Below are 16513 nucleotides of genomic sequence, written 5' to 3' on the forward strand. Positions count from 1 at the left end.
CTGCTTGTAAATAATTATGCTTTCCCGATGGATTAAAAAGAATTTAAAAAGATAAAAAGTCTCTTCATTGTCTTCAAACTGCGTTCTGCTTCACAACAAATAATGCTTACATATTAAAGAGCCGACAAGACTCCAAATAATGCTACATATAAATATATAAATTTTAAGTAATAGAACATTTATATGATATAATTAAGTATGGTAACATTTTATATGACCACCTTCTACTTAGATATTAACTGCTACTGAAAGATTTACTTATAAATCTGCAAGTAATTAGTCATATGAGCAATTTTGGGTTGTTTTTTTTTTCTTACAGGAAAGCATGCAGTTTCTTATTTATGGGAATTAAATTTACCTGTGCAAAAAAGAAATTTCAATTAAAATCACCTGTTAAGTCTCGCAAAGCTCTGAAGTTTTTCTCTCTTTATAAATTTGAATCAGTTTAGAAACAAATTTTTTTTTTTCTTTCCAAAAAATTATTTTGGAAAGAATCTTTATTCACTGCAGTACAAATGCTTTTTGGCTCTGTGTAGTATAATCATAAGAAAAGTTATCCAAATGCATGAAATGAAAAACGTTTCAAATGCATTGTGAGATTTACAGTAATAAAAGGTCTTATTTAGTAGCAATAGCGGTTATGTATTTTTCGATATCCTATTGAGACAATATTAGTTTTGTTACATTTTATACATATTTTTGCTTGTAGTAGTTTTAAGAAAGCCGTGAATCCTTAAAAATGTGCTTGTTAAATATTTTATTCAAGTCCTCCACATACTTGATCGATGGGAGGAATTTTGCGTAAAATTTTCATAAGCATGTAGTTACTTTAAAGAATTCAAATTCAAAGAAAGAAAAGGTATTTTAAAGGATAATAATTTCTTCTAAGAAAAGTGAAGTGAATTTATTTTCTCTGGCTGATGATGTTTTGTGGGTGCTCTTTTACCAACATTGTATTATAATCTTCTTTGCTTTAAAAAAATTCTTATAAAAATAACTTTGTATCAAAGGATAGTATTAAAAAAATTGTCAGAATTTATCTTGAATAAGTAATATTGAAAATGTAAATGGCATAAAAGTATATAGAATGCCATTTAAAGCTTAGGCTCAGAAAAGTTAAAGTTAGACTCAGAAAATTCAACCAAATTTTGCAAGCAATGCCAGTTCCAAACAACGGAGTACAAATCTAAAGGCTAATGTTTCTGAATGTTTTTATAAATAATTGAAGTTTGCATTTTATATTAGTTTTAATATATTTGCTTCTTTTTATATAGGCGTTCCCTAGAATTAAGGATAAAAAGCCTAAGACTACTGAAGAATCGGAAGTGGTGTTAGATGGTAAAGCATCATCAAAAGACAAAAGCACAAAACAGAAATCCCATGAGGTGAATATTGCATGGTTTTCTGTGACATTTTCGTTTTTATTATTACTTAACAGCAGTTTTTATATAATATTTATCGTTTCTTTTTAAATAATTTTTGCCGAACTTTTATGATTCATTTGGTAAACTATATGGATAGATTTATTTTTTTTGTTCATTTGGAATCGTGTTTTGTAAAATAGTCTTGCCGTCTATTGTAACTATAGCTAATCTGAAATTATTTTCAGAAATATTTCTTTTCAATTTTAGTCAGTTTTCTCATTCCGAGTGCTTAGTGATCTAATATAAATATGGTTCTTGTATTTTGTTTGTTGCAATTTCTGGCTGCAGTTTGAGTGTAACTTTCTATTATAGTGATTATCTTAAACACACTTTTCAAATTTGAGTTGATAACAAAATATCTATTATTCCATGTAATTATAATCATATATTGCTGTATGTTTGCTAAAAAAATGGCCTTTCCACAGATTATTTTTTTAATATTAAAATTAATTGAAGGATCTTAGTTTAGGTTCAGCAGAAAATATTTATGCTATTCGTTTTTAAATCTTTATTACATCATTAAAGAGAAATATTAGGCAAATTCTAACAGATTTTAAACTGAAATAAATTGTTTAAAGAAATTCAACACATTGCTCTTGAAATCATATATAGAATTGTTTTTATTTGGAAACAGATTTCTCTTTATCTGTATTTATTATCCATTAAAATATTCTGCATCAGATTTTAATGATGACTTTTAAATAATATTGAACTATCACTAAATTTTATTATTTCACATACCTTATTAGGCATTGTTCACTTTGAAATATATTTAATGAATGTGTTAGCAACTATTTCGAACGAACCTTGCTAGGATTTTTTAATTCGGCTATTACACTGTCATTAATTTTTAAGTTTATATCATAAATTAGAAATTTTAAAATCTATAGAAGTAAGAGAATCGAAAGTCAGCATATTTTTGTGGTATGGTATCCTTTTGGTTGGATATATAGACTTTTAAGCAGCCTATAATGGGGTATATGAATGACAGGTTTGATACCCAGATTCGGATCCCATTTTCTATGCTAAAGATGATGTATGAAAACTTGTTGCTGCTATCATACTTCATCCTCAGACCTTTGAGTACTTAAAATTAATTCGTAAGAACAGTTATCTTTAATTTTTACAAACCTTCCTGGTAAAACCACATTTCCATCCTGCTATTCGGGTTGATCGTACTTCATATTGCAGATACCTTTTCGAAACTAAATTGACTCTTCCAATATATCAGTTTCATACATTTGATAGTTTCTGATATACTTGTCTGATAATTTGTTTTTATATTATTTTCAATATTATTCTGTGTTGTATTTTTTTTCTCTGAGTCATTAAAATCAATATATATCCTTCTGAACTATTTCTATTTTCCTGGATTTTTCCGAAAATTTATTGAAATGCCACATTAAAATTTGTTTAATATGGTAAATAAACCATATTAAACAAATAAACAAAACTGCCATAACCCAATCCTTTACTTAAAATGCTCAGTACTTGTATTCATTATTCTCTGGTAGGAAAATTCAGTAACTTTCATTTTACTGTTGAATGATTTTTTTAATGTGTAATTTAGGACACTTCTAAAATTTCTCGTCATAATCAAAAGAATCATTTGGTTATACTATTTATGTCACCAGGAGAAATATATCTCAAGGATATGAGTACAAAACAAAAATCAAATAAGATTAATTTGAAACAATTTCCTTAGATATCAACGTTTTGTATTAATATATGTTATTTTTTTAATAAAGATATAATTTTTGAAAAATGCAACTGTATAAGTATCACAGTTGAATTGATAAACTCAATGAAATATATTTATTTCACTCCGTCTTGAGAATTCAGACATTTCTGTAACACATCGATGTTACATTTTTCATTCTACAATTGTTTGTTATGCGATATTGGCAGTAACAGTAATTCCAAATTAGAATATTACACTGAGTAAAAACTAATTATCTTCTTCTCAGAATGCAAAGGAGGGCGTGAGAAGTATTTTGCAAAGTAGTAACCAGTTTTGTAATGTTTTCAGGAGAAACTATCATTAATCGTGGATTATTTCCTGTATATTTCAAAATTTTAGTCGCATTATCCTATATTTTTCATATGTCCAAAATTTTGTTGTTTACTTTTGTAACTATTTCATCAATTTATAAAATTAATATGTATAAAAATTGTCAGGATAGCAATGTTTGAAGCAGTTGATGCTATGAAAAAAATCATATCCATTAAGAAATGTGAATGGTTTTTAATGCCATTTGTGCATGGTTTCTTTGTACTTTGGATAAAATATGTTATTTTTACTGGTAGAAAATATGTTATTTTTACCAGGCACATCGTTTTTTTAAATTTATTGAGTGTTTAAAGAATCCAAACCAACTTTGAAAGTTAATAATTCGCAAACGAATGAAGATAGAAAGATGCTATTTGCATAGAAAGTATAAACCGTTGAAATGATGATCGTTTCTCCATTTTTATTTTAAATTTCGACTATCGTGAGTGTATAGTTGACAGTTTAAACTACCATATGATTCTGCTATTGTCAGTGCAATATTATATATAAGAGTTGGACGGTGGGTAGAGTAAGTGCCTACTTATGTTCGGTGGATCATCCTTCCTGTGATAGACTAGAATAAAATAGAGACGGAGATTCTTGAATTTACATATATGAAAGCTCTTTCATAAAAAAATGTTACGAGCTATACATTATCTCTTCACAAAAATAAATATGAGAGTTTTCAGGTAATCTTCGTTTCAGTATCCCGAGACTACCACTTTTCGATGTCTGTCCCTCACTAATGGGTGAGGCGCGGAAAGTTGAACACATTTCCGAAATTCTGCTACATTCTTTGACCTTATTTTCCTCTCTATTACATACTTTTTCGTTCAATTCCCCCCCCCCCCCACTTGTATGTGATTGTCGTTTCTGATCATGCTATTTTAACTCAAAATTGCATATTAATTGTTTATATGTGTAGTTCAAGTTTCAAAAAAGCTTTCAGGTGAGGCACGACGATTATTTTATATATCATTAAATGTGACAGAGAGTATCTACCTTTGTTACTCTCAAAATGTATAAGAAAAAATTAAATGAAAAATAAAAAATAATTGTTTTTTTAAAAAAATTATTATTTTATATGAAAAAAGTGATTTACCGAATTTTAAGAACTGAAATTTGCCATTTATTCATCGTAATTTAATGTTTATGCTTCTTATTGTAAATGAATATGCTCTAAAGTATCTTATTATGAATTAGTATCTTTTTCCTGCAATATTAGGAGTTAGCGGCAGTCTCAACGCCTTCCAAATCCACAAATAATCCTAGTTCATCTTATAGTTAAATTTAAACATCTCCTTTCATTCTTCCTTTCATTCCTATTTTGACTACATAAATGTGTTTGCGCAAAAGCGCGAAGGATTTCCGAATCCGAGAATGATCAGTAAGTGATTATATATATGACTTTCTAGAGTGCGTAAAATTATTATCATACTATTAAGAATTCTTTGGTATTGAGAAACTAAACTAGTTCACAGTGACAGAAGAGATTAAAGCACTTATTTATGATTAGTAGAAGAGAATACGATCTATTAATGAAAGATGTTTACGAATCTGATTCTCCGAATCAAATGATTGATGTTGATAAAATAATCCAAAACATCAGTTTATATTGATATGTATAATATTTCTTTAATTTCTTAATTTTTCATTTATATGTATATTATAATTTCTTTTACTGAGAAATTTCATTTTGCAGATGAATGAACTAAGCTATTTAGCGATCGTATTCAGATGTATGTTATTGTAAATAGAAATTTCTAATTAGTTGCATGTATTTGCAGTTTTATTCGGCAGAAAAATTCTGTATTAATTCTTAAGTATTTTTACTGTATATCGAAAGTTCAAATGTAAATAAATTTAATGTAAAAAAGCAAATTTTTACTATGAATTATTTTTTTTTATAATCATTAACATAATGCTAATTTTTGTACTGATTTACATTGTTTATTACATTTTAGATTCAGTTATTCGTCTTGAATACATTTTAGAATCAGGGATTAGTCATTTTTTTATCTATCTTGCGACAACACTTTTTTTATTACCTTCTTTATTGAATTTTATAAATGCTAGCTATATTCACGAAGAGAAATCATATTTTTATGTGGCAAAAAATATTTCCAGGCTATTTCATCTTTATGTATTCAACTTTTTTATGATTAGTAAAGAAAAACATAAAATAATCTATTAATTTTAGACTATTTTATTAACTTTTATTGAAATTCAGCATCTTATTAAAATTAGGCTGAAACCCTAATCTCAAATTCTTTGTTTCAAATTGTCAATCGACCACCATATTTATTTCCAATAACTTGTAAAGGTTTCTTCCTCGAACATTTGTTTTGACATCTGATTAATGTTCTGACTTCCAAAATTGAGTGAAAAAACATTCATAAAACTTATATTATTTAAAGTATGTCAGTATTAGTAATTGTAGTTTTTGTTTGAAAAATTTAGAATCATTCTGAAAGCATAAAGAAAAGCACTAAAGAGTCAAAAGAGCAAAATGTGGAATTTTCATCTGCAAAAACGTTAGAGGAAAAAGAAAAGAAGAAAACTAAAAAGGTAAACAAATATTTCTCTGTTTTTAGTATTTGCATTTTTGTGGTCATGTCAACTCCACACACTATATAACCCTTACCATCTCAGTGTTTCATAAAATTTGGCACATATGTATTATTCATATAGATTTGGAAAAAAATATCAAAGCTCATATAGTATATCAAATTTCTTATATCAACTTGTGTTTGAATTACAGCCAAAAAATTTTCTTGATACGGAAAACGAAATTTTTTTAAATGCTGAACTGTCCTAATTGAACTACAGAACAGAAAGAGGTGTGATTTTAAAGCAATTTACCTACTCTTTCTTATGGTATACATCAAACAGGCTAATATATTTTTTTTGTGAAAATCTATGTAAAAATGTTAAGTTTTGTAAAAAAGTAGATATTTTAAGTTTATTCTATGGATACTTAACGATACTGTAATCCTTTAAATCTAAATTTGGGATAATGATGGGTTATTTGTTTAAAATTTTAAATTAAAGTTTGGCTTTTTATTACCCTATATTTAACTATATAAGAAAGTCAATTTTTGTACTTTAGTAAAAATAAATATAAAAATACAAATAAATCTTGTAGGCAGCTTACAATAAGGAATTTTAAGAAAAAAAAATGTATCTAATTGTAGTTTATATATGTTTGAAATCTGCTTGAAAAGACCATGTTTCTTTACACAACAATTTTCAGTTGTAATACAACTTCTACCTGTGGGATTAATTGGACTCGCTTTTATCAGAACATCGACTACCGACACCCACAGAACATTGTTTCTTGGTTACGAGAATGATGTACATGGCCTAAATGGGTGAAGAAAAATAATTATTATTTCATCTGATCCTCCATTTTTCTGTTAAATAAACCCCTATACCATCATTTAGTCATTAGATGGTTGTAGCCTGGCCAGTTATGCATTCTAATTTCAGTTTATCTGGAGATTTTAATACTTCCTTTCCCTCTCCCACAAATCATCTGAAAAGTATTCACCAATAATTTTGATGCAATTTCGGAAATGAAAGCATGAATTTTTAAGAATAATTTTGATTCATTATATTCCACTTGGGTTGAACAGACAAATTAGGAATATTTTTAATTGCCCTTTCAAGAAGTTTTTAGAGGTTTTAAATGACATTTATATGACTTCTTATTTCTTATGCCTTATAGAAATGTAGATATTTCTATAAGACATAAGGTATTCTTTCTTATGTCCTTATTTCTGATATTATTTTCTTATGCCCACATAGAAAGGCGCATTGCCTTTATATGTGCTGTAGTCAAAAGTGGTCATTCTCTTTTCATTTCAATATCTTTCTTCTTCATGAGAGTAAGGGCTGAAAAAGTTAAAAAATCAAACAATTTTTGTGTATTTGGTGATAAATTAATTTAAAAAACGAAATTATTTTGAAGTTTTATATTATTTTATTTACTTTTATTAAAATAAAGTTAAAGATTACAATATTTCAATTTAGCTTTTAAATTAAAATTTGTAAACTATTAGCTAATTCGTAATACCAGTAGATTAAAAGCCTGCTTGATTTAATTGTTTCAGACTCATAACTGTATTTTTACTTCAGGTTAGCTTTCTTATTTATTTTTATGGTAGTTTAAATATGAGCATTCTTGAAATTCATAATATTCAGCCAAATACAAGATATTAATGAAAATTCAAACTTTAGTTTTAAAAAAACTTCTTAAAATCCCAAATCAGTATTTTGCCAGGTGATTTACGTTACTAACTACCCACAGAATGAATTTTCAGATATGTACTTTTTGCAAAATTTTAAACTCTTTGTTTAGATTTTGACAACATTTTTTATATCATATGCTATTGCATACCTCAAAAAAAAGCATAAAAATGCTTTAAAATAGCACTTTTCCCAATTCTATTACGTAAACTTATAGAACATTTTTAAAAAAAATTTGGTTCACCATTTTTGGACACAAATTTTTGAAAATTTATATAGTTTTAATTCAAAAACGAGTCGATATATCTCTGTGAAATTTGATATTTTTTAATGTCTATATTAATAGTGTATGTGCCGAATTTTATGAAAATCTTAGCTGGTGAGTAAATTTCAGTTCGAATTATTTATTTTGTATGCATTATCTGCTTTAAATATAAATGAATAACCTTGCTTCTTTTATTGTGTAACTATTTTTTAAGATTACCTTTTTTAACCATTTAGAAGTCCTCCCGAAAGTCTGATGGGATTAATGTAATAAATGATGAGATTATTACTTCTTCTCCAAATAAAATCACCTTTAAGGAAATACAAGTAAAGCCTATAAAAACCAAGGTGAATCTTTATTTTTAATTTATCTTATGTTTTTTGTTTATGTAATTTCTGATGACTTAAATGTCTTTTTTTTTTTTTTTTTTTTAATTAGGATATTCATGAAAAATTTGAAAGAATGCATGTGCAGTCTGTAAATAAAACTAATAATGGGGATGTGGATCTGAAGCACAAAGAAAACAAGGTATTGTAAAATTCTGCCACGCCTTATCCTTCTGATTAACTTATCCTTATTGAGGATACCTTAATTATATTATATGACAAACATTAAGGCATTAAAAGTTTTTTGAGAAACGAGGTAAGAGAAATAACTAGTTATGTGGCAAATGATAACACAAAATTAATATGTGTATTATGCTGCTTAATGTCAGGTAACATGAAATTTATTATATATTATCAATTATTTATTTATTATCAAAGTCATAATCTTTGGTTGTTAAATGAATAAAATATCTTGTAAAGAAATCTAATAACTTGTAAATATTTTGTATTGTCAGTCCATTCTGTATGCAGTTCAGTTTTCCAATTTTTTTCCCCTTTCTCTATAAAATAATCAAAACTGTATTCTTATCATATCTTTTGTTTACTGTCGAAGAATGAAGTCCATCAAAATCTACATTAAGTATTGAGAATTTTTGCTTACTTCCTCTTCAAATAATTCTTCACAATCCAAGATTTACATTTACACAAATAACTATTTTCCAAATCCGTGTAATATTCTTTTTCTGTACTTCTCTGATTTTACTTAAAATGCTATCTGTTCCTCTGGCATTCTTACTGCAAAATTAAATCACTACTAGTAACTCAAAAAGTAGTTGATAATTTTTCCTGACAATTCCTTTTCTTGTCTCTTTATTGTAAGCTACTTTCCTCCTCTGCTCAAAAAAATTATCATTCTGTTCTTGAAGGGCCATGCATATTCACTCAATTGTTTTACAGTCTACTTATTAACAAATGACGAAGTTATATGTTAATAGAGAAGAAGATATCATGTGGATAGTCAGATTCTTTCATTGTGTATTTTTATGTTGCTTTTTTTCCCAGGGAAATGTGCAGTATAAATCGAATGGAAAATTATCAATTATTATTATCTCCTCAACTCTGTGACGTTGTGTTTTTTTTGGGGGGGAGGAAAGTATTGTCAAACCCATTTTCCAAACAAGATTGGCACACAATTATAATTTATGATCTGGAAACAATTCCGCTCTGTTTGTACTTTACAACCACTATGTTTCCTCTAAAATAAGACAGTCGTATATTAATTTTTGCACCGAAAACGCTCTGTGGTTTATGTTCAGCAGATGCCTTATTTTTCCTCGAAAATTTACATTTATTCATGTAAAAGGATCACATTTTATATTGTTGAAATTCACCCAAGTATCGGGACGCATAAATTCTTTTAGCATTGTGTTTAATATCGATACCATTGTAATTGTTTGATTATGTGTCCTGCGAAAAACCAAATATTTTGCTATTCTATCAACAATTCATTCATAGATGATATCTTCGAACTCCGAAAGTATTGGTTGCGGGCTTAATTCGTCTTTCCCATGTCATTATGGCTTGTTCTTATGGCTTATGGTGCGGCTATAAATGTGCTATACTTTCAAAAGATCGTAACCGCACCTGAGGACGGGGTAATTAGATCTTTCCGCGAAATCTCATTAAATCCTTGAGCATCAGCCAGAAATGACATATTTTCATGGAAACGATGATTTTAGCATGTTCAGAGTCGAATTTTATTATTCTTGAGATCGATTAATTTTCCTTTATGTATTAATTCTACAGTAATTTTAATATCCAAAGCGCTTTTCTTAATAAATTTATTCATTTTATTATTCAATTAATCTCTTTACTCCTTGGTTTTCATGTTTGGTACAATTCATTATTTTATGAAATTTAGATTTTTTTTTCCTAATTTGTGTTGTCTTATCAGCGAGTGGACAGATGATAATAAAAGGGCAAAATATGCATTCCATGGGAAAGACGCTACTGTTTAAATTTAGAGATCCCAAATAGAAACTCAGTAAATCAAGTCACCGAGACCATAGCATTTCCATAGCCCATTTGTTGACTGAAGTAATCATATTTCGATTTCATTTTCGAACCATTTGCATTTGAAGACCCAACTTATTTTCTTTTGAAATTTGTAAGATATTTAACCCAATAGTAGTCAAGAATTCCTTTCTTAGAGTCGAATTATTCTCATGTAGCTTTAATAATAATTTCTCCATATCTCTTTCTTTTTCTATTCTTTTTTTGAGGTTCAAAATATACTCCTTAATCTACTGAATTTTAAAGATGCTAATTTGTCGCAAATGCGTCTATTATTTAGCAAACACTCCCAATATTTTATCTGCACTTCGATTGAACATTCCATAATAACTATGGCGCCCGTCTAGCTGACGATCTTAATTAACTATTGTTTATTTTAAACATAGTTATATTGCTGAGGTTTATTTTTCGATTAATTCCAACTTTCAGTCAGGCATGTAAAATATTTAAATTTGGGTAAAGGGGGCCAAGAATTAAATGAATAAATAATTAAATTCTGTATGATAAAAAAGGTTAATAATCTTCTAAAAATCTCTCAACTTCAGTACACTGAAAAAATATTATTTTAGATTAATCTTTACAATTAATTTCTCCAAGTTCTTATTCATTTTGGTAAAAAGAGGACCTAACATCCTTCTATCATGTTGTTGAGCTCGAAGAAGGCAATTATTCCATGCTGTCTGTTCTGTTAATCAGACATTAAAAATACACGAGGAAAAATTTCATTTCTGTAAAATAATTGTGAATTCTGAGATGAATTTTTTTAAATATGTAATATGTTAATAAATAATTCGATCCTCAAGCAAAAACGGAATTTAAGAGTATAGTAAACAAATAATTATTACATTTTTAAATAATTGAATTTATTACTTAATGATTTAGAAGCAAGTGAAATTCTGGATTTTTTTAAAGTAATATTTAATATCTGATATAAAATCTGAGACATATAGAACGAATGTTTTATTTTAGTTTAATTACGGTAGAAAATGTTTGTCTCTCAAAGTATTTGTTTTTTAATGGCAAATCATATATATGTAGTGATGCAATAGTTTTGAAGCTTATAACTATAAATTGGTACTCTCAGAAAAAAGTAATTGAGTAAAATAACTCCAAAATTAGCATACATATGAGCATAGGTTTAATAATTACAGTGAACTTATTTTGATTTAAACATGCTAATAATAAAAATTTGAATGTAATGAATTTCATGTAATTCGAAAATCTAAAAAATATATGATATTTTTCATGATAAATAGCTTCTAAAGATTAATATTATTGCTCAGAAAAAATAAAAATATGTTTAATAAATACCTAATGTTTTTTAAATATTGTTATAAAACATTTCATATGATTGTAATGAATAGAATGTGTTTTATGCGTATCGAAATGTGAATAAAACGTGTTTCTAGTAAAAGGGGAAAAAAATCTATCATAAAAATTCCTGCTAGATTTATTGTTAAAGGATAATTTATAAACTTTCAGCTTTTCAAACCTATACAAAGGATACATTTTTATGCTTTCTATTTCATTAGAATTAAAATTGAAAAATCTGTTTTTTGAAGTTACAAATGTTTTCAGTTTCCTTAAATGTGTTTCATTCTGCTACTAACTGTTTAATTATGAATTATATAAAAATAAAATGAGATAAAAATTTAAATATCTGTGCATTCATTTTTGAATTTTATTTTATCAGCTGTTATTTTTTAGTCACAAATATATTCATTCGAAGGCTATCAAGAAAATACTGATTTTTATTTATTCTGCACTTTTTTCCTTACTGGGTTTACTATTTTTCCTTTTGGCCTTGGTAAATTTAAAAATTCGAGTAAGAAAGATTTTCCTTTTTCTAATTCACGTTTTTTTTTTTTTTTTTTTAATCTCTTGTTATATTATTAAAGTGGATTTGAAATTACTCGGATTGAATTTTTATTGATATAATTACAAAATAATTTAACCTAATTTAAAGATGTGCATTGTAAGCTGCACGTTTTTGCCTTATAGCTAAATAATTTCAGAGTGCTGATTTATGGAATTTTGGAAACAAAGGAACAAAAATTATTTGTTGCTTAATGCAGTCGGAATTCGTTTATAATCCTTCCAAAATTATTCTTTTGCACTTATAAAAATCTTCTACAAATCGGGAAAAGAAACTCCCAAATTTAATGAAATTCATGCAAGTTTGTTTATATTTATTACGTAAGTCGTACTTAACAAAAGTTTAATTTCGGTTACTAGCATTATCTTGATTTGAAATTTAGGATTCTTCCAAATATATTGGCGAACGTGTTAAGAACACCTCAGATAAGAGTTTTGAATATACAAGTGATAATAAGTCTCTGGAAAGAGAAAAGAAATACAGTAAAAGAAAGGTAGGGATGTTTTTTACTTTTATTACGTGCTCTTCTAGTTATTTATGTGATAAATTTAATTTACAGATACTCAGGATTCATAGAAATAGCATTAAATAAAATTTAACGCATTTGCGAATTGTAACCCTAATATTGGTTTTAAAGGATTTTTATTCAAACATTTAGAAATCGTGTAAATCTGACCGAAGTCGTACGACAAGTGAAGAAGTACGGTTTATCTCTCCAGCTCCAATGAGTTCTCAAGACATAAAAGAAACACTTATAAAAAATAAGGTAATCTTTCACTTTTAAATTGCTTTTTTAATTGTATTGATTGATATACCGATGTTTTTAATGCACTGAAAAAGGAAGCCTGTATATGATTTCTTGTGCATACATGTTGAGTAATTCTGATTCATGGATCGAGTTTCTATCATCTGTAAATCTAATGTTCTGCCTGAACCCTAAATTTTTTTCTTATATCACAGTGTAACGAAAAGATTCTACTAAACTTTAGGAAATTGGATTTTTATGAGATACTTTTGCTGCAGTATTCCCTCCCCCCCCCTTATTATTAAGAACTCAAATCTGGATATTATAATTATGGAGTATGGTTTTAAAAAATACGCTTTCTTTCTATTTCTGAAGCAAGATTTAGCAATCTTTTGTGTCCTTTTCTAAAATAATTTTCTTTATCTCTGTGAATTAGTAAAATGATATATTATTTATAAAATAAAGGCAAATTCTTAAAAAAAGAGCCTATTTTTTTAGCAAAATAAATAAATAAATAAAATGAAATGAAACACGAATTTCAGTTAGGAAAATTTGGTCCCTTCAAACGGCAAGTTGACTTCAGAGAAGTTACATGAAATGTTATATGTTTCATGAATTAACTTATATGCATCTTGGGTACGATTCAGCAGAAAGAAGGCCCCCGGTGATAAAGTCTCATGACCAGAGGTTTCGAGACCCGATTCCACCAAAAATCTGCCTTTTTAAGTGGGTCTGGTTCTTCCTAATTTGTAGGGTCAAACATCTTTTTGCTGGCTTAGTGCCAGCTCAGGTGTTGTTCTCGTCATCTGATCGCAGCTCAAAATTATGATGTCCGTCTCAAAATTATCTTAGCATTGCTTTAAAACTGGATGTTAATATAAACTAAATTCAGCAGGGGGAAACAGTCGATCAATTGCAGAAGAAATGAATCTATGAATACGGCGATCCCAACTACCCAAACCCAATTTTGCTCATGTGCATCAGAGTTGTGTAATACTTTATCATTTGGAATTAACTTGCGTGAAAGAGGAAGTAGCTGCTATACATCGTCTGTATGCGTAGAAAAAAACAGTCTGTTAACGAAACATCCCTTAACTGCTCAGAATGTAGAATTTTGATGATGGTTCTTACCGAAAACTGCCATAGAACTCAATTTTTCAATATTTGACCTTTTAGCTGATGAGTCTTCCTTCGCTTGTATATATGCATTCATATATGCATTATACAATATATGCATATGCATATATTCACATATGCATTCATTTTCATATATAGGCATTGTGAAACGCACATGGTACAAGTAGATGTGCGCAAAAACGTTCCGCTGTCTACGTATAGACTTGGTTCCTTTACAACTGTTTACTGTACCTAATTATCACTCTTATTGGACGGTGCGAATTTCCTGACTTTTTTGGAGAAAGGTTTACGGACTTTTCAGTGGAGTATTCCTGTTATCTTTTGTTAAAGATGTGTGATTCCAGCACTAGAGCCTCCAGAACATCAAGCATCTGCTGTGAATGACTACTTGTAAAGAAAATCTGAAGCTGATTGTGACTCTTGGCACCTAAGATTTATCTCTAGTATTTGTTTTTTGAGAGTGTGAAAAATCTTATAAGATTTGTTTCTTTTTTTAGTGATTGACAACATATGCATTCAGATATTTTTTTTAACAAACTTACAACTCTTGTACATTATTTCCTTCTTTTTCTATGATTTTTCTCAGCTATCCTTCCACTATTATTGATATTGTCTCATTGATACATCTTAAATCTTGATTTGAGATGCAAGGGATAGAACTGATGAAAATGTTGATTCCCTATTTTGTTCTTCCTTTATATATACTGTCCCTTTATATATAAACCCTTTTTTTTTATTTATCCTTGTGTATTTTGCGAATTTATTTAATGATTTTTATTGCTCTTTGGTATTCTGGACTTCATTTCATATGTCTTGCTTTTTTTATTACAATTTTGGGATATTTTGTGGAAATTAACATTTTGTAATCTGTTAACATCTACTACATAAAAATCTGCTACATATACTACATAAAATGTGATTTGCTGTAACTTTTTCATGCTGTTGTTGCATTTATTTCATGCTTTGTTTAAAAAAATATTTCTCAATTATTATCCTTTAAAGCTAGAATTTAATATTTTATTAATGTGTGTGTGTGTGTGTGTGTGTGTGTGTGTGTGTGTGTGTGTGTGTGTGTGTGTGTGTGTGTGTGTGTGTGTGTGTGCAGGGTTTGGCGAATTCGACCGACAAATTCAGTGAGGTGACAGTAGGCATCAAGAGGATAAACAATCGCCATATAACATAGGGTCCCAAACTACGTTTATTAGATGAAAATCGCAAAATAATAGGGAATCCGAAAATTGTTGGAAACTGTAAAAAATCAATAAAAAAATAACAAATGATGTTTCAACTATGATTTTTTTAATGTGAAAGCACATTCTTAAAAGGGTTTTTTTCCCCCATGTAGATAACATGCCGATTTAATTATCTAGGGAGTCGTAAATTACAGAAAGCGAAAAAGTAGTTTAGAATCCCTATCTGCAAAAATATTAAAACTTGAAGAAAGATAAAACCTTGAAAATATGGGGATTTTATATTCTTTAATTTAATATAAGTATGTAGTACGAAAATTGAGAAATTTTTAAAATATCCAAGAAAAATTAAAATGAGTACCAGAAAACATCGCTGCAACATGGGTACCGATGTTTGTAGAAAGGGGTTGCCAAATTCGAAATATAAATTCAGAGAGGTGATATTAAGCATTAAGGAGATGAAAAATTACTATAAAAAATAGGGTCGAAAGTGACGTTTATTCGGTGAAAATCGGAAAAACAGAGGTCGAGAAATCAATGAGTCTTGTGAAGAGAATGGCCCTATGAATGCAAGGATTAAGAACAAGGTAGTCCAGAAGAAGCATTTTCGTATGTAAATTTTCCATGCGTTGGAGGAAAATAAAAGCCGTGAGCAAGTATGCTCATTAATGAATACTTGCTCGCTCTTTTTACTCCCTATATTTTAGAGATGTTCGTTTACTAAACGTCTTTTGGGACCCTATGTTGTATGGTGATTATTTATCTTCTTAATACCTACTACCTCCTCTCTGAATTTGTCAGTCCGATTCGGCAACATCCTGTGTGTGTGTGTGTGTGTGTGTGTGTGTGTGTGTGTGTGTGTGTGTGTGTGTGTGTGTGTGTGTGTGTGTGTGTGTGTGTGTGTGTGTCTCTCTGTCTCTCTCTCTCTCTCTCTCTATATATATATATATATATATAATGTGTTTTTCATTTAGCGCCTTTCTGAAGATGTTGAAAAGAAACATTTGGATCCTTTGAGTAAATCAAATTCCAAGGTAACAAGTCAAAAGCAAAAAGACAAAAAGGTATGTTAATAAACCTTTAAAACTAATCTTTCGTCATTAAAACTAATCATTGTTATTCAATTTCGTATTTCTGAGCATATATGATAACTGGTTTGGAAGGAAATGTTATGCAAGT

At 28.4% G+C, this 16513-nt stretch overlaps 1 protein-coding gene across 10 annotated transcripts in view; it reads left to right on the forward strand.

Moving 5' to 3' along the window:
* Positions 1-16513, forward strand: part of LOC129958567 (uncharacterized) — a 309649-nt gene that overhangs the window by 113691 nt on the left and 179445 nt on the right. For all 10 annotated transcript variants that reach the window (XM_056071121.1, XM_056071123.1, XM_056071128.1 and 7 more), the window contains 6 exons: positions 1275-1385; positions 5935-6042; positions 8224-8334; positions 8426-8515; positions 12921-13028; positions 16309-16398. In XM_056071121.1, coding sequence (XP_055927096.1) covers positions 1275-1385; positions 5935-6042; positions 8224-8334; positions 8426-8515; positions 12921-13028; positions 16309-16398 — 618 coding nt within the window. The remainder of the gene's footprint in view (positions 1-1274; positions 1386-5934; positions 6043-8223; positions 8335-8425; positions 8516-12920; positions 13029-16308; positions 16399-16513) is intronic.

This window comes from Argiope bruennichi, chromosome X1 (genome assembly GCF_947563725.1).
Source record: "Argiope bruennichi chromosome X1, qqArgBrue1.1, whole genome shotgun sequence".
NCBI lineage: Eukaryota > Metazoa > Arthropoda > Arachnida > Araneae > Araneidae > Argiope > Argiope bruennichi.